Genomic DNA, 19102 nt, shown 5'->3' on the forward strand with positions numbered 1-19102 from the left:
ATATTAGCTTGCCGTTCATTCACGGGAATGGACTGAGACAGGTAATGATGGATATCCGAGGCCGGGTGGCCAGCCATGATGACTTGGAAGTCGAAGAACCTCATTTGCCCCTTATCCGAAAAAGCCACGTTCCACATGTGAAAATCGCCGTGAGCTAAAACGCCACGTTGCCCTTGGGGCAAAACTCGGGCGAGACGAAGCCGGCTCAAAATGGTTGGGCTCAAATCGATGAATTGATCCATCAATGAGACGGTGACCCCGGTGGGAATACGCAATGAGGCAGGCACGAGGGGGTGGTGGCTCTTTTGGGCTTGAATGACAGCTTTGATCCACATGGCATTCCTTAAGAAAGGCACAGAGAATATGGAAGCGTCTACCCGATCGGCAAACTCAGGACTGGTGAGATAATCCCGCACCAGACTCTGGGGTGCTTGTTGCAGTTCGACCCAATCCAAGTGGTGGGCCTCAGCCACGGCTACGGAAGCCACGTGGAACGTGGCCAAGGTGCGCATGGCGATATGGGCTTGGTCCAAGGAATGATAATCCGAACGTCCGGTTAATCGATAGCCATCCACTTCCAAATCGGACAGGACAAGGTGAAGGTCATCGCCCACAAAACCGGCGCCCAAGAATTGCAAGAGAGCCTCGTCCAGACAAATCGGTGATGCATCATCGGCCGGCGACTTTTGGGACTGAATCGAGGCCAAAGGATGGCGCAAGTGGGCGTAAAAACCGATTTCCTTGTCAAACGTCCTGAGCATTTTTTGGAACTCTTGCGAGAGGCTGCCCCCCGGACACGTTTTGAGAAATACTCGACGACATTGGCCCCTCCCATCTCGGATGACGGCCCGTTTGGATTGACTGGCGGGTCCGAGGGTCGGGCTCGAGGAGTCTTCCAACTGAACTGTGGCTCCGGGGGTATGATGGAAGTCCAGTATCATGTCTTCAATGGACGGGTAATGCTTGAGGGCGGACTCAGCTTGGAAGTGGCTCAACGTTTGCTCCATCGACCGATCCATTGTCGGCCTTGACGACTGACCGTATTTGGCGCTTCCGGGACGAAAATGGACGGATGGACGGGTGGACGGGTGGACCGGCTCACGCGGGCCGAGGGATGGGCTGATGGTTGATTATTGAAGACTCTGTTGAGGCCAGTCCAAAAATAAAACGATGGCAGGTTGGAGGTTCGAGATTGGAGATTACATGTCACCTCACTTGCCTGCCTTAATAGACACGTGAACGATCGGAGTTTTGATGCATTGCACCACGTTGCTGCTCTGATGCTCTGATGCTCTGATGCTCTGATCTAGCCAGCTAGCCAGCTCTATCAGGGAGTAAGCCGGATCAGTTCGAAGGCCGTACACCTTTCGTACTCTTTAACGCCCCTCTCAAAATGAGGGAATTAAGAATTAGGAACAGTCATTATACATACTCTGAAACGAAGTCTCGTTGACCCTCCACTTGATGCACAGTACACAGTACAACCGTTTACTCGACACGCACGTACTGCATGGACGTACGGGCACAATTTAAATATCCTTTGGGGTCCACTTTGAGTGGTAAATGGACTTAAACGGACTTCTAGAGCCCGATTTTGGTACCTTCGTTGCGTGATTATCAAATTGTGGCATTGCGTTGGATGGCAGGTTTGATGTAATCTTTACCGCCATTGGTTTCTGTTTAGGCTTCTAGAACGGCGGTAAGATGTGAGAAGCTGATAACAGAGCAACAAATTGTAGTCATGAAGCCAAGGAATTGATACCCCTATTCAAGCCACCGGACTTTATTCATGAAGCCCCACTTTTGTTACTCTCAAAAAAACAAGACCAAACCCAGCCAGCCACATGAAAAAGGAACAGCCTGGCCAATGCTTTGTTCTATGATTATGAGCACTTGCTATATTTCAAGTTGAAGATGGCTTATTCAGCTTCAAACATATGTACAACATGTAGTAGACATCAAAAAAAGCCTGGTGGAGGTTGATTTACCTTCTTTCCTAAGAGTCTTTAGGTCTTTAGACATGTTTGCTCACGTAGTCATGGTTCATGATTTTTGATAAGCTATAACACTACTCTAAGTTCGTGAATGGAGAAAAGATTAATTCAAATCAATTCACAAAGATAGTGGGTGGTGCTTGTCACATTTCACAGACAAAGATTCACGCTTAGCTTGACTCGGTTTAACGCAATGCTACAAATTGATAATTACCCAACTAAAGTATCAAAATCGGACTCCAAAAGTCCGTTTGAGGAGACGTACATGTGTTCATAGCAATATTGACCTGTGGTCTCTAGACTTGACCATGGATCCTGGATGCGGAGACAGGCGAGCTTTGGCCAGAAGCTCCACTTCGAAATGTAAACGATCAGAAGAACTAAAACTTTCCATACACATTCTTAACTAATGCGGTGCATACGAAATGTCCTTATAAACACCATTGAATATTTGCTTCATGGATGCTACTAACTTTTCCTCAAAAACAAGTAATTTAGTTGATACATGGATAAAGGCATCTTACATTGCTGCTGATATATTTGTTCCTTTCTAATTTCTTCTGAATCGGATTTTTCAGTAGATCAAATCTCTAAAATATATCATTAGCAAGTTAAAATTAACAGCGATACATGTGGCTTAGCTGGATCCCTCAGGCAACAAGTCACCATTTTCTAGACCATGTCAATGCTTACATATGACCATACTCTCTCTTTTGAAGTGCTTTAGTCCAACTTGTTACTGATAGAGAGTGAAAGAACACTGTAACAACTGCATTTTATTTATTTATGTTGTACTAACGTAATTCTAATGGTATATGACACTTGAACCCTGTGGAAAAGTTTTTTAGTGAGTGATATCTGTCATAAACCATCGAAAAATCCAACTTCTTAGGCAAAAAAAAAGTGTCAGTCCTTTTATAAAATGACTGGCTCCATATTGTGATTTTTTGGAAACCTTTACATGTTCATCGAAAATTGACAACCACTCAGATTGGTAGAATTTGATGACGTGTACTCAACCTCGAGGGTCCCTGATTAGAGGGTCTCTAGTATCGACTTGTCAAGATCTAGCTGGCTCAGAAACTTTGTAAAAGGTTGATATGTAGGTCACGGAACCTCGTCAACGTCAATCCGACAATTTACTTTTTTCCGGGTTTTGTACATTCTTATTAGAGTTGATTGTTCTCAGGCATGACGTCTTGGCTAGACAAGTGTGGGCCACCACAGTGGGTGCAGTAAGGCATTGTTCATATAACTTCAAGTGCTTTACAATAGATTTTAACCACCATTCAATTTGTTAAAACACAGGTACAATTGAGATTTGAATTTAATCAAGACATCTTTCGTCAATGTGAATGTAGGGTTGTCTGAATCGGTAAAAATACATCAATCAATAACTTCGTTTGCTTGAGTTTTTTTCGGGTTCATCGTTCCTCCGCTGCATTGCCTATGTCGCTAAAATCGAGATGACGCATCTTTCCTTACAGAATCTTTAACCTGTACAGGTTGCTTCAAAATATTTGAATTTCCGTCTTCGATAGTAGGGCTACTAAAGCTTGGAAGATTCTGAGAGAAGTAAACTTCAGGGTTGCCAACAAAGACGAAAAGTATCAAAACTTCAATGCCTCAGACAAATATTTTTCAGAGACATCCACATTTATGGACCAAAATAACCCTAATGAGAAATAAATTTACACAAAAAAATCAGGTTTGGATGTTGGCAACGTTTATTTGAATCACTGGACATTTTGGTCACTTCTTCCCTCTTCCCCAACCAAAAAAACAGCAGCCCTGAACTTTTCAAACACTAACAAGCACAACAAAAACGGCCAAAAAGTGAAAAGTCCTGAAAAGAAGAGCCGAAATGTGCTTTTTTTCATCATTTTTGGTTTAATCATTGGCAATGTGTGCCTGTTGGTGTGCCAAATCACTGTCTACATTTATCATGAAGTGAGAGGAAATATGTGAGTGCATGTTAGTGCATAAGTGTAAAGGTTTGCCCAAGACCCCGGTTTTTGAAGTAGGTAAGCTCAGCTCATTTGCCATACAGCTCATCATATAACAACGAGCCCATTGAAAAGAAGCTACTTGTTTTAGAATTTGAACTTTTTCCCAGGGTCTGCGTTTATTATATCCGCCAAGAACCTAATGATGTCCTGTATTCCACTAATGACAAACCAGGGATATAATTGTGCAAACGAGGGTTAAATGAAGAAAGAAAGCTTTCAAGACCCACGAATTCCAAATCCAAAGATAGGACTCTCAATATCAAAACAAAAAAAGAACAAGGATGCCCCTAGCGGACGTTGAGAACGTAAAGTGTGTCCTCTACAGACTGGGTTTCAAAGAGGACGCTCCATCTTGGTCCTTGAAAATCATTGAAATGGGGCCTTCTGTTGAAAAGCTGAAGACACCAATACCTTCCAATTGAAATTATGGATAAGTTCTTGTTTTACAAGAATGAATTTATTGCTTGTTCTTTGTGGATATGTGGGAATTATCATTTGAATGTATCTTAAAGCCTACTGCTAAACAAGCCTTACTCTCGCTTTTGCCAAACCAGACTCAGAGAAAAAGAAAGAGAGTGCCTTAAGACGCACCATGTAAAGGGACAGTCTCGTCAGCTGGGGCTATTGCTTGCGCTGTTTGATAATTATTTGCCGCTTTTCTTCGCCACTCGTCTGGAAGCACTGCACAAGAGGACCCACGAAGTTCTGTTCTTAGAGGGCGCTACTTTCAGTTTCTTGAGAGTCAATGAGAAATGATCTTTAAAGGTTAGATGATTACTTTTTTCCTTACCGCTGGGAGATAGTGTCACAGGGCCGGTTGGGCACTCTTAGGCGGCTTGGGTTAGCTTGAGCCATTACACATATTTTTTCCTTCCTTTGCCCTAGCGTGGCCTTACCAAGAATATAATTGTTTTGAATCAAAAAATGAACTCTTTGGCACACTTTTCATCCCAAAAAGTATTTATTTCTTGCCCGAAAAAAATATGTAGAAAAAAAGGCAAAACGCATGAAAATCATCAAAATGTAGGTGGCTGAGATTTGAACAAATTTATGCAAACGCTAAATAAGTTGTTTTGACGGGAATTCTGTTACATTGTTATTGTTCAATCCATGTATTAGTTCCTACCCTATTGCCAGCCACGTTGTGGTGGTTTCGTACTGATATGCCTGGACGTCTCTGATGTAAGGTGACCGCATTGCCATTTGAAGCATAAAACTGATTAGCGAGCTCCTTGAAATGAGCAAGTGCATCAGGGATGACGCTTGGGAGGCAAAGCTATTCAATGTATGGAAAATATACTAAGCAAGGTAGCTCTGGGACAAGGCCTTTGATTTTTTGACTTTTTGCCAAGTCTGGCCAAAGACTCATCCTTTTTTACGAAGCTAAACATGGCCTAATGAAAATATCATTCAAAAATTATTTTCTTTTGCGGTCAAAACATAACGGACTAAAGCCTGCTCTATGGGCATTTTCTTATTGAAAGAAAAATGGAAAAGGTGACTGTACTCAGTTCTTTTAGAAAGAAATTGAGTCCAGACTCATTGACAGTGCTGTTGAAATGGTGAAAATGCACAAATTTTTACTTTTTCTATTTTTTTCGCATTTGGTTTACTTTGGATATATTCCACCCTTTTGATTTTGACTTGAAAATAAGTTTTTTCCCTTGATTTTGCAAATTTTCCTTGAAAAAATCCCTTAAACTATGAAAATTCTGAAAATTCCAAAAGCTTTTTTCAGTGCATGCCAAAGTATCTAGTGAAGGAAAAAAATTGGTACATCTGGCATGCTTACCAAAAACCACAACACGGTTGATACATGACTTAAGTACAAATGTTTTGCCATGACGCAAGCTGCTTTTGTTCAAAGTACATACAGTATTGAGAGTTTATTAACAACTTAGCACACTATGACCCTCTGCTTTTTGAAAAAGATAAAAGCCTGCTATATTCATTCAATGGAGTAGAGTGCTCATAGAGTAAGTTTGTGCATCCTTTTCGACATGCTCATGGATTTTTTACTATCTTGTAATCTAGCAATTTCATTATTTTGCTACTGTCTTTTCAAAAGAGTTAAATGAGCTAGAAAAAAACTGCATTTTTGAATTTTAATTGCTCTTTTGCCCGTTCTATTGCATCTTAAGTTGCATTTTGGCCAACATTATTTGCACTTTTTAGACAGCCCTGTTCATCAATCAGCAGAATATTCAAAATTGAGAAAAAGACTTAGATGCACTTGTACTCAAAGTATATGTCTGGACTTGCCCAAGCACTAAAAAGGCATTTATTTTTGCTACAAGAATATTTTTCAATCCCAAGTGGTGAATGGATTAGTGTAATGAGTGATTGTCCCCCGGAGCTGCAAGGTTAGAATTGTTTTAGGCTTTCAAGTAATCCCTATATGGACGAACATGTATATTTTATGCAATCGGCAGCTTGTTCTCAAAACCTTTTAAAATTGTATTGTGTGCGTAAAATGACAATGGACGGTCTTCATTTTTGGCGGAATTGGGTGAAAAGTGGCGGAAAATTCGAATTTTCGCAAAATGCTGGTGGAAAATTTTGGCGGTTTGATGTTTTCGCTGGCTATTTTTAGACCAAACCATCCGGCACCACTGGTCAAAAGCTTATCCCCTTCAACTCCTGTGTACTGAACCGGAAAGGCAGCTTTTTAGTTTAAAGGACCTTACCTAGGGCTCCCATCTTTAGCAAAAGAGGGTACAGAAGTAAAAATCAAAAATGATTAACTGCGCGTCAAACCTTTCTAGGACTCGAACAAAGGGATGCTTCAAGACTCGTTCTTGATCTTTGATTGCTCGGCAGTACCTTTTTTTGCTCGAGTTGAGAACCCTATCTGAGGTCCTTCAAGCTAAATAGCTGATTCGCATGAGAAGCATATTGACGAAAATGTCGACCTAGGAGCTCCCGGGTTAAGAGGAAGTTCATTTCTTATAGGGCGCTAATTTCCGTTGCTCAAGAGTCAATCTATTTTATTTGCTAGATCGAGTCCTACGTTTTTCAGCAGATATGACATCACGATTCGTAATTCGTGATTTTCCGGATCGAAACCCATAACTAATCACGAACAATTTGGACCTGGGAATAATCCTCAAACAATATTCCCGCAACCTGCTATTCAGTTTTTGAACAAATCTCTTGCAGTACTCAAGGCATGTCTCTGCTGTTTTTCGCCCATCTTTTTTAAGAAGCGACAAGCGCTGTTACCTTCTAATCTTCCACAGATCTGATCCTCCCTTTGGCTGCACTACCGCGGCCCGACGCCCTATCACGTTCTCATTTCAGTGCCAACAATGAGCCGGGTGATTGCACATTCGGCTGCTCTCTCGGATCCAAGTACACACGTACACACACGAATATACCCATACGCGCTCGATGGTGTCTCATAGAGAGCTGACTAGCCCTCTAGTGTCTCCTCTCTGCTATGACGGGGGGGAGGGGATTGTCCCTCTTCTCCTCGCAGTTATTTGTATACCAGCGGATCGTGGTCACCCGTAACTGTTATTGTAGCTACTCCCGTTGTTGTTTCCGAACTTGACAGCTCCACGTGGTTAACAGGAGGCCCCAGGTTGTGAAGTTGAGGTTGTGCCCGGCTGACATTCTTGGAGACCTCTCGAGAAGCACACCGCCGTTAGTCTTATAATTCAGGGCGACCAACGGTGGCAACTGCGGTTGTTTCCCGGGAATCGTTCTCGGAGTGGTCCTAGGCTGGTAGACTATTTAAGCAGGATTCTTGGATACAGTTGTCTCCTCTCGTCTTACCCGTCTCATCATGGTGGTCTAAAAGCCTTGTCAAGGTCTGAGAGAAATACTCCAGTCCATCTTACCAGTTTTATATGTGTTGCAAAAGCATAAGAAGCACTACTTATCTGGTCATTTTTTTTAATTATTGCACCCATTAAACGCTTGTGTGCCTAGAAGTTAACAAGATTCGTTTGGACATTTTTGTACTATTTTGAAATTCAAGATGGGCATATTTGGACATTGAAGCAGGAAAGGAAGATGACGTCACTCTCAAATTTTGAGAGGTGGCTTGTACGTTTGAGTCTTAATTGTTCTTTGCAAAGGGAATAAATCAGAGTTCCGATTCATTTGAACAATGAACGAATGGTCCATGTAGCATTATAGCTTAATACACTGACAGTTTTTCATTAACGTGCTTAAAAAATACTTTTTAGCCCCAAAAAGCTGTTTTTGGACCTAATTCTTCTACATTAGAATATTCTAGATTTGCAAAAGACTTTTGAAAACCTTAGAAAAGTTTTTATCTAATATTGCACATTGCATTTTGTTTTTTAATAACTCTACTGTATTAAAAAGTACCCCAGTGACCTCCCAAAATGTGTGCTGAAATCATCAGACAGTTGCTATATAAAGGAGTCAACTGGTACAATGGGATCTAATTGACCCAAAGATGATAGCATTGTGGGTGAGCTGAACGGAGTTCCAATATCGTAGGGACCCATATATTTTTTGATTGGGCTTGTTTAAAGATGCTTAATAAAAAAGATCAGCAAAGGCCAGCTGATTCTCCTTCTCTCTGATTAGACGATTTTTTCTTGGGTTCTTTATTCTTATTGGTTGAGGGTTGTCGAGGGTTGCTGTTAGGCAAAGTTCTCCTAAACAAAAAGCACCATCAATTGCTGTTGATTGAAACTCGAAATTATGTGTCTTTAGAGAACATTTACGTCAGATACGGGCTCCCTGGGGGCCACAGGTGACAAAAAGTGCCTCCATTTCAGACGTGTAGCTTTCTACACCAAATTGTAATATTTAACAACCCACTTTTATCAACAAAATTGCGTCAACTTTTGCACCACATTTGATTGCAAAAAGTATGCCAAAAGCTCAACAGTGCTGCACAGTAACACAGTGCTGTTTTTCTCCAGTTGAAGGGGTCAAATAATTGATATAGGTCAAAACCACTGACTAAGATTAATAACTGACCTGTGCTAGTCTCAAAATTTCCGCTTTCATTCTAAATCAAGTCTATAATGAATTCCTTATTTAGTTTTGTACAATTATTGATTGTTACTTGACTGAGGATTTGGAAACACTAAACACTCTGGAGGACAATTCCAAAACTTTGATGTAAGTTGCCTTTGTAGAGTAAACAGAAAGGGGCTCAGCATGTGAGAGGTGAATCACAACTTTGTCACTTAAATGTGCTAAAAATGGGATCATCTAAATGCTCCATAAGCAAGCAATCTTTAACTGTGTACTATGTACTGTACTTCATTCTTATGCAGTTGTCTTCACCATTAAGTGATGGGAAGTTAACCCTGGCAAGATTGGAAATGTCTCCTAGAAGAGTTGGGAATGCATTCATAGGGCTTGTCAAGTGGATTACTGACGTTATTCCATGAAGTAAAATTGAAGACAACATGCCCAGCCAAACTGCATTATGCATGCTTTGAGTTTTGACATTCATTTCATTTTACCTGCTTGTCTAAGCAAATGGCATTGTGTTATTGAGTCAATGGGATATGTCGAGATCACGTTCTAATGTTTGAAACCAGGAGTTATGGAGGAGATGTCCAATCAAAGCTCAAAGCTGCATGGCATTGAACTGCAGTTATTGGTCCAACAAAACGCCTTGTATATGTCTTGCTTTCCTTTTCTGATGTACTGGATGTACTGAAGCCTACTCTTCAAGAGCACTTGAACCTGATATCGATAGAAAGCTTCATACAAGCATTAATAACTTAGAGTAATTTACTAACAGTTTCTTCAGGTTGACCAGATTGAAGGGAACACCCTGTCATTTCTGAAGTCTTAGGAAAGTAGTATTATTTGGTAATCTAGCTTTTTGTGCCTCAAACTCTAGATCTGTTTATCAAACAATGCCTGTGTCTATGGTTTTCACAATCTGTTCTTTGAACCACCCTCGTCTCTAGGTACTCTCCCCCTTGAAGGACCTCTGAGGGCCAAAAAAAACTTTCAACTTATGCCATTTAATAGTGCGTTCACCAAATTATTCCAAACATGTTCATTTTGTTGGGCTTTGTAACACAGCTCATTCAAAATCACTAGATTATTGAAAATTCAATGGGAGGATAGTGCGAGTTGACTTTGATGTTTGTCTTAATTCTCGCTCCAAGAAATACCCAAAATCAGGGTGCCGGACCATTGACATGCCCTATGGTGTCAAAATAATCATATTGCATTTCCACGAGATGTATTTGGACACAAACTTTTTGAACACAACTAATTTCGGAAACTTTAGACATCTGAAAAAGTGGACTAAATGCATGTGTGCTTTAGCGTCTGTTTTTGATTAAGCATGGTAGCTGAATTTGAAAATGCAACCGAGGTCTTTTAAATGCGTTGACATGCATGACATGTCACTATCATTTATAAATCAGACTAAATCAGTTGAAGCCTTGGTCTTGACCATGGTGCGAAGTCTTGGTCACAAGTTCGAGGTTTATCATCATGATTGATTTTAAAAATACAAGGGAACTCAGATGTTTGTCAAATCATGTCTCGTGTAAATGTACCATTAGACAATCAGTTGTTCAGCCAATATTGCCTTGATGAAGTCTGGTAATTTGGGAGCATATTCTCTTGTTTCTTTATATCTAGTGAACATTTGTTTATCAGCACCCAGACGAAGTCGAGAACGCTACCTCCTCCCAATGAAAACGACAATTTTCTCATCGATTTAACTTCTACTCATTCCTATATAAGATTGAACTACCAATCGATAGTAAAGTTCCGAATTGCGCCCTCCCGGAACTGAGCTCTATTTGGATTCTTGACCGTAGTGCTTAAGTACATTTTTATCTTTGGGGCTGAGCGAGCCGGGCGAGGAGACCCGGCTCTCTTCTCGCCCCGGCCAATTGACTTGGATGATGGTGGTGCTGGAGTTTCTCCAAAGACAAGCTGACGTACTCCATGGCTCAGCCCGGGAAGAATGGATTGAGCGCTCCCGCCGCTAGTTGTCCGCATGGTGTCCATCCATCCCTATCCATGGGGGCCGTCGGGACCCTCAGGACCGTCAGGACGGACTCTATGCCCTGTCCATGACGCCCTATCCCTCTCTCTTCCTGCAGTAGCCTATCGGACCAGCAACGGTACGCATGTATGCATCTATCCATGTCTCTATGTATAGAGCTGACTGAGTAGATCGAGAACGCGAGAGAAAGGCTGGGTGGCTGGTTAGGTGGGTGGGTAGGTAGGCTGGCTGGCTGGCTGGCTGTCTGAGTCAATCTTTTGGCCGGGCTAACCGCGTGACTCGGCTTGCTGTGTGTGTTGGCAGTCGCCCTGGCCGCCATTGATGACAGAGTGAAATCCAACGTAGTAGTTTCTCTCACCGCAACTTCGTCAGCCTCATCTTCATCTTGTTCGTCATCATCATTATTATCCTCCTCCTCTTTCAAGTCCAAGTCCATCATTGACTCCATGATCCACGATCCACTCACTGGATCACGTTCCAAAAATTGAGAGCTGGGCCCAAGCCAGTTCCCCAGATCCAGATTGCATTGCCCTTATCAACCAGTGCTCTTCTGTCTTGTGAACCCACCAATCAACCAACCATCCAGCTCTCCAACCTCTCCACCAACTTCTCCATTTATCCATTCACCCATCCATCCTGGAGAGTGTCCTATCCATCTATCTATCTAACCATCCAACCAACCAACCAACCAACCAACCAACCATCCATCCAACCATCCAAGTAAGCCCTAATCTCTCAGTCAGTCTGTCAGTCAGTCAGTTCGGCCTTGATTCGATCGATGCAAGTACCCTTGGCGCCTCGATGTGTCGAAGAGTGTCCCGACGTCCTTTACGTCTCTCCCGTCCTTAACTCGGCCGGTTTCCAGCCCGTCTTGCCCGTCTTGCCCGTCTTGCCCCTTCGGATCTCCCTCCCAAGTCTGCCCTTCAGTACTGCAACCCCCCTCAACGTCCTGTGCGTATAAAAGCTGAACATGATTGGCCAAGTTCTGAACTACCTGAACTACCCGAACTACCCAGTATTATCCCCGGGGGATTGGGCAACTTGGATGCGGTCCATGGACCTCTATGATTTTTATTTAATGGCCTGTATTAGCGAACCCAGGGGAGCAACCTACATTCAGCGCACGGATATATATCATGATCGATCATGTCCAGCCCGTAATAGTCGGCCTAACCGTGTTTCACGGCCGTTCGATACTTTTTAGTTTGCACCGGTAATTGCACTCTCAGGCAGGCCAATTTAGTCACTGTTACTACACCGTGGCCGTTTTGGTTTTGGGCTCAATCGACCCATCCCGCTCTTAAGCTCGCACCTCGAACCATCTTGTTCATCATAACCTTAATCCATCCTGACTCGACACTCTCTTACCCTCTGATTCCAGCTCCTGCCCGCTTGACAAAGCTGTTCCAGATCCAACCAAAATTCTCCCCCCAACTTGATTCATACCAAAACCATGTCCGACATTGACAAACCCAATCCCAGCGAGGCCACCAGTGCCACCTTGACGCTCAGAATGATTATGAGTGGCAAAGAAGTAGGCTCAATCATTGGCAAGGGCGGAGAAATCATTAACAACATCCGAGAAGATTCCGGTGCCAAGATTCATATTTCGGATGGGTCCGTACCTGAGCGAATTGTTACGGTCACTGGCACCACAGATGCTATTCTCAAAGCCTTTTCGTTAATATGCAAGAAGTTTGAGGAAGACGGCGGAACCCGTGAGAGTCCGATCTCATCGTCCTCATCGTCGTCATCGTCTTCGACCACCCCTAAGCAGACTGGCGTCACCCTTAGGTTGGTCGTACCTGCCTCTCAATGCGGTTCCCTCATAGGGAAAGGCGGCTCCAAAATCAAAGATATCCGAGAAACCAGCGGTGCCTCTATCCAAGTAGCCAGCGATATGCTACCAAACTCGACCGAAAGAGCCGTCACTATCTCGGGCGCCAAGGATGCCATTTCCCAGTGCATCTTTCACGTCTGCAGCGTGATGTTGGAATCTCCACCTAAAGGCACGCCTATCCCTTACACACCCAAGGGAGGTGGTCTTCTTGGTGCCTCCAATTCTCGCAGTGGACGTGGCGGCAGCGTTGAAAATCCATTGGCCAGTTTGTTGAGCCTGGGTGGTGGCGCTTCCACCTTGGCAGCTTTGGCCACTTTGGCGGGGTCACAAATCAGAGACAGGCGGGACAGCAATAGTCGAAGCACTGGCGATCACGAACGAGGAGGAAGCCAATACGACATGTCCATTCCTAACGATTTGATTGGATGTATCATTGGAAAAGGTGGTTCCAAAATTGCCGAAATTCGTCAAATTTCTGGAGCCATGATCCGCATTTCTAAGAGTGATGAAGGCGGAGAAGAGAAGCAGTCGGAAAGACAAATTACAATCACAGGGAACTCAGACTCGGTGGCCCTTGCGCGATCACTTATTAATATGTCGTTGGATATCCATAAATCTAAAGGAGATGAAAGAGACGGGGGTCGTGATCGCGATTCACGAGATAGGAGCGAAAGAGATAGAGGAGACCGATACAATTCCTCTAATTCCTCTGTCAATATGGGACTGGCCCAATTGTTGTCAAAACCTGAAACATTGACATCTGCTTTAACCACGTTGGCCAGTTTCTCGAGCATCGGTGGTTTAGGCGTTCTGGGAGGCTTAGGAGGAAACTCCTCGGGTGGTTTAGGAGGTAGTGGAAACTTTGGCCAAGTGAGCGGAGCTCATCGATCACGAGGAAGCTATGGAAGTAGTTCTCGAGGAAGTCGAGACGATGACCGAGGAAGCAGAGACTCCAAGCGGTCAAAGTTTGCACCATATTAAGGATGGCTTTATGTTCTTTAGAATGATGAATTGCTGCTGCTACATCTACTATAGATTAATTTTAATTCAATATTAAGATTAAAAAGTGCGTTGTGTTTACCCATGGATAAATACAGATTTGTAAATAATGACATACCGGGTTTTCAAATTAAAGTTTCATCTCATGCTCTATTTATCACCCTCTGTCTTGATATCGTGTGCTTCGTTGACCCTTCAACTTAGATCAATAAATTGAGTTTCATTTAAGAAATGACCAATGTTCAAAACAATTTATTTACTTTCGGCTGAGACAAGAGTAAAATAGGGTAAAGTCCATAAATCGGCTGGATAGGAATCTAACCACATGGGTCCTTCATAAACCGGATGCAGTGGGTCGGCCTCATCTCTCCAAGTTCCTTGGGGAAGGTATATGTCCCGACTGATAGCTCCTTCTTCCAAAACAGGTGCGACCAGCAATTCATCCCCCAACATGAATTCTGAAAATCCCAACGAATTGCCATCAGAGCCCTACCTACGAATAGGATGCCTAATAGGGCAGATTTACACTACGATGGAAAATCAGGATTGAATCCGGTTTGAGGATGGAAGTAGGACTACTGCTGGGGCGAGGGTTTTGCAATGTGAGTATTTTTGTTCGACTGTAGTACAGAGAAATACTGGACTCGCCCCATCACTAGCTCTACTTCTATCCTCAAACCGGATTCAATTTTCGTCTTCCATCCTATTGTAAAGCCGCCCTTATGCTTTCAAATCCGCGTACCCGAATCAATGCCAAGTGCAATGTTGTCCGTGGGATCAACCCACCAGATAGGTCTGTTTATGGGCGAGCCATTGAGAACGTATTCATTAGCCAGATCCACAATTTTTGGCGCAAATGAGGCGTGGAGCTCAGCCATTGCTCGAGAGTAATCCACCACCTAGCGAACAGATTAATAAGTTTTGCTTCTTTTAGTCAAGTACTTAGTCTCTTAGTCATAACGGACGAAACACTTACCTCTTGGTCAAATATCCATGGGACGAAAGAAAATTGCAGAGCAGGCATGAAGACATTAGCCTGAAGCCATCGGACGAATAGTTCCTTGGTGGGCGGCTCAGATTGGTGTAAAGGATCAGAGGAGTATCCATTGCCACCGATCATGTCAGGAAGTACAAATGAGTAACCTACAAGCACAAAGGTTGAAATGGCGGAGTTTATAGGGTAAATGTATTGTATATAACATGGTAGAGTGAAAAAATAGCATCCTTTACAAAGAGCTTAGGTTAAATAATTACAAATGCACAAGCATGGTTTACCCGATTCATGAGGTCTGAATCCCGTTGCCTGTACCGGATTTTTTAATCGGGATCTCCAGCTTTATCCGTAATCCATAAGTCAGAGGAAATCAAACATTGTTTGTATTTAGAGACTTTTACTTGTCTTGACCTTGCTGTCGTTTGGGATCGGGGTTACGGCTGACTTTCGAATGGAAAGCAAAGATGTCTCTTAAAACCTATGCAAAAATTGGCCTTGTGATTGATGCCGATTTGAAAAAGAAGAACTCAAATACACATTACCACATCCCCGATCTTTGAAGACATCAACTCTTCTGGCAACAGTTTCAAATCATCTATTCTGAACGATTATGACTTGTAAATAAGACATAAACAATTGCATACTGTATGATTAATGATACGCCAACACTTGTGCAATTATCATTTTCAACAAAATAGTATTAGGAAGAACACAGTTTTACAAGCTTTAATGACTAGCTTTCAAAAAACATCACTTTTGCTAAGATGACCATTAGCTTTTTTAGCATAATTTGATAAAAAATGATAATTATGAAAAGTCACTGATATGCTACAAGTATATAATATTTAGCACTCTATCTATTCCTATTTGGTTGTCAAAAGTATTTGTAATTTTAACCTTATAGGATTTGAAAGATCTCTCAGAAGGGTTGGTGGTGCATTTATGGTGTTGGAATACAATAGATCAGCAATAAGTTGTTCAACAAAAAACAGCCTTGTTAAAGTCAGGCATCTTAGAGCGCATTCTTGTGTTTCTACGTTTGCTTGTCCGCAACAAGAGGAGGGAGAGGAGAATGAAGAGGACTATTAAGAAGAACATTCAATTCTGGAGTTGCCTCGTATTTGTGAAACTTGTCAAATGTTTCCTAGCTTAGAAGTTGATGAGGTCATGGTCTGAAGATAAAGTTCAGAAACACTCGTTTTATGCTGTCTTGGGGTTTAGATCCCACATTAGAACGTAAGCGCTCATAAACATGACTTAAAAACAAACTTTATAGTCCACCTGTCCTTTTTTGTTTTTATATAAAATTCCAGTTTTCATCTGGTTTCCAGGAAAAGTCACAATTTCTTTGTCCGCTTTTTCCAAAACCATTGCTATTGAAAGCATTCAATATTATCTTTTTTTAAGCTTATCCAAACCACGCTTTTTTTGAAGATCTGAGGAACTAGCTAACTGATCAATGATCATAAACCAGCAAATCCCACCTGCCAAGTTCATTTGCAGGAGCGTCGTGATCATTGTTTTCAGACCATTGTCATATCCCCATTTGGAGTCCTTGTCCAACATTCTAACGAAGATGTCCAAATGTTGGGCCTTGTATCCAACTCGGACTTCAATTTGGTTCCCGAAATTTGCCACAGACTCGGCATACTTTGTGGTGAAAATGCCGGGCCATAGACTTGTATCAGACTCAAACCCAAGGCGATATGAAGATGGAAACCAATTGATTTCACCAGCGTCAAATTTGAACGAATCAATGCCCACTTCAGTTTTAAGCTTTTCCAGGCGAGCCTAAAACCAACTCTGTGTGGAAAGTCCTGAATGGATAGGTAAATAACTCACATTTGTACTTACTCCCCACCATGTTACGGCGGTGGGATTGGTAAAGTCCACATAGCCCGCGAGATCCCCTTGCCACCAATAAGTCAGTCCGGGCAAATGGTTGAGAACGGGCCGGGTCTTGGTGTCTTGAATGAAATAGGGTTGAGCCCGAGATGTGGCATCTGTCCAACTCAGACATTCAATGTTCACGAAGGGATGGATCCATAAGGTCACGCGAAACCCCTTGGCCTTCAGATCACTCACCATCCCAGAGGGATCAGGGAACTTGAGATCGGTGCTGAAGGTAGCGTCGCCATAACAGGATTCCCAGTTGTCGTCAATTTCCAGCTGGGAATTCTCAAACCCGTGATTAATGATCTCATTCCCAAATTGTAAAACCGTACTCTCGTTAATATCGGCCTTATATTGAGCCCAGGTAGACCAGATGGGATGGGTGATCATGCGCGTATCTGGGATAGAAGAAGCACGGACATACACAGTTTGGATCGTGTGCTCATGAACAGCCTTAATGTCGTTTCCAACGCACACGGAATATTTCAGGATCAAAGGATCATCAACATTCTTTCTGACGTTGTAAGGCTGTTCGTCTTTCGCTGCCAAACAAAACTCGTTCGTGTCGTCCTCATTCCAGTTGGCAAAAAGAGGAATGCCAACCGGAACCGATATGGCAATGCCTTTGGAGCTCAGCCAGTAGGGCTCCACGACTCCCCCATAATATTTTAGAGGGTTTTGTAACATATCTCCAGGTAAAAAGGGTACAAGTGGGCGCTTATTTTGCTCTGGTTCCATGGGGAAATGCTGGAAATACTCCTCAGCTCCAGTGAACCACTTGGCATCGCCAATCTTGAAACAATCCATTGTCGCGCTTAATTGGTTTACCGACCAAGTCACCTCGTAGCATTGATCATCAGAGGATTTGTCAACCGATAATCGAGCGAGATTGCCCCATTGCCAACATATATTACCACTTGAGCATTGTTCCGGATCTCGTAGCTCACGAGGCAAGCTCGTTCCAAGAGCCCATGTCAGTTTTTCACCTGCGAAGGGTGAAGCGATCAAAAGCTGTAATTCTTTTTATCATTCGACAGAGAAATCATCATTATCATTAAAAGAAGTTTCGTTCAGTTTTCGTTCAATTTCGCACGTAACCTGGCCATCCCCAGCATTTCTTTCCATGTTCTCCCTTGAAGTAATAAGATAATGAATGTAATAAAACCAAACGAACCATCGAGCTGGTTGGAGATGGTAGCCGAGACACCCTCCGATGTCACCTCAAGAGTAAGTTCGTCCAAAGTTTGTGAACTCTTCGAGCGGCAACTGGGATCATCCAGAGTGGCCAAAGTGGCCAAAGTGGCCACACAAAGGCCACTCAAGAACACGAAAGGTACGGCTATGGAGTGGGGAAAACGTGCCATATCCCACTTGTTCAATCACAATCCAGCGAGACTTTGTCCACGGTAAAGATTGTCCGCTGTGTTGACAAAAGGCCAGGTTTCCAATGTACCTTTTTCGACACTAGAGCTGGTCCATTACAATATTTGAGCAATCACGTAACGGGCAGGATCTCGATAGACCGAACAAGATACTTGTCCCCAAGGACACAAGCAAGACAGACGACTTGGGCCAGTATGTAAAGGCGGTGGCAATTCCTGCTAGTAGAAATTGATAAGTTCAACGACAACAATCGGCTTTGCGAGTTCAAACTTATCTAAATAAGAGTGTGAGTGAGAAATGAGCAAATACATTTGATTATTATTCAAGCATCTTTGAAACATGTAGCACAGCCATATGCACAGAGGTACACACACGTGTATCCTGGCAAATCAAGAGGTGAGAGAGTTTTCAGTTCGTTTTGTCCTATTTTCAATCGGAATGTTTGAACTTACTTCCCCATGCCTCCTCACATTATGGGCAGTTTATCTACACATTTGAAGCTCTAAAAGGGGGGAGGGGGGCAGATAAAGCTTTAGGAAAAATTCGATGGGTTATGAAGGTTTCGATTGCCTCGAAGAATAATACTATATTATTTTCTCTTTCGATATCCGATGCCATCAAGTCCCAGGTAACTAACTGGGCGTGCCTGTGGCTACGTTTACTTTGTACGTGCGCCATGCAAGGCTTGCTTGACAGGGTCAATGTGTACAGTATGTTTGCGTTCTCGCTTTTTTCGCCTCCGGCAATTCCCCTATTGCCATGCCTGGAGTTCTCGTCAGTTTGTGCCAAGACAAAAGTGAGCATGGTCCTTGGTATTGACGGGAGTGTTCCACTGGTTCTAGTACCGAACCAGGCTTTCCGCTATGAAAAGGTCTCACGTTGAAGAGCTTTTTCGATTCTCTGACTAGGGTAACAGGATAACTGTTTCATGGAGTACTTGCTTGCAGGTATTTTGACCTCGGAGAAAGAAAAAAAAAGTCCTGGCCCATTTAGCGAGTGAGTTAAATACACGGGATG

The 19102-nt window shown here is 42.9% G+C and overlaps 3 protein-coding genes across 3 annotated transcripts in view; 1 reads left to right on the forward strand and 2 right to left on the reverse strand.

Moving 5' to 3' along the window:
* The window catches only part of LOC131876815 (omega-amidase NIT2-like), a 3153-nt gene extending 1562 nt beyond the window's left edge, over nt 1–1591 (reverse strand). Inside the window, exon 1 of the mRNA XM_059222316.1 lies at nt 1433–1591. The gene's annotated coding sequence lies outside the window, so the exon portion shown is untranslated. The remainder of the gene's footprint in view (nt 1–1432) is intronic.
* Nucleotides 1592–11263: 9672 nt separating this feature from the next.
* On the forward strand, nt 11264–13928 carry LOC131893032 (poly(rC)-binding protein 3-like). Its single transcript, XM_059242951.1, has 2 exons — nt 11264–11696; nt 12358–13928. Exon 2 carries the CDS (start codon nt 12430–12432, stop codon nt 13795–13797), a length of 1368 nt encoding a protein of 455 aa, XP_059098934.1. The 5' UTR covers nt 11264–11696; nt 12358–12429; the 3' UTR covers nt 13798–13928.
* Nucleotides 13929–14050: 122 nt separating this feature from the next.
* On the reverse strand, nt 14051–18440 carry LOC131892978 (myogenesis-regulating glycosidase-like). Its single transcript, XM_059242863.1, has 6 exons — nt 17877–18440; nt 16664–17688; nt 16294–16600; nt 14792–14958; nt 14558–14714; nt 14051–14273 (listed from the first exon to the last, which is right to left on the reverse strand). The coding sequence occupies exons 1-6, from the start codon at nt 18064–18066 to the stop codon at nt 14068–14070; spliced, it is 2052 nt and encodes a 683-aa protein (XP_059098846.1). The 5' UTR covers nt 18067–18440; the 3' UTR covers nt 14051–14067.
* Nucleotides 18441–19102: the final 662 nt, after the last annotated feature.

The sequence above is a fragment of the Tigriopus californicus genome, chromosome 1 (genome assembly GCF_007210705.1).
Source record: "Tigriopus californicus strain San Diego chromosome 1, Tcal_SD_v2.1, whole genome shotgun sequence".
Lineage (NCBI taxonomy): Eukaryota > Metazoa > Arthropoda > Copepoda > Harpacticoida > Harpacticidae > Tigriopus > Tigriopus californicus.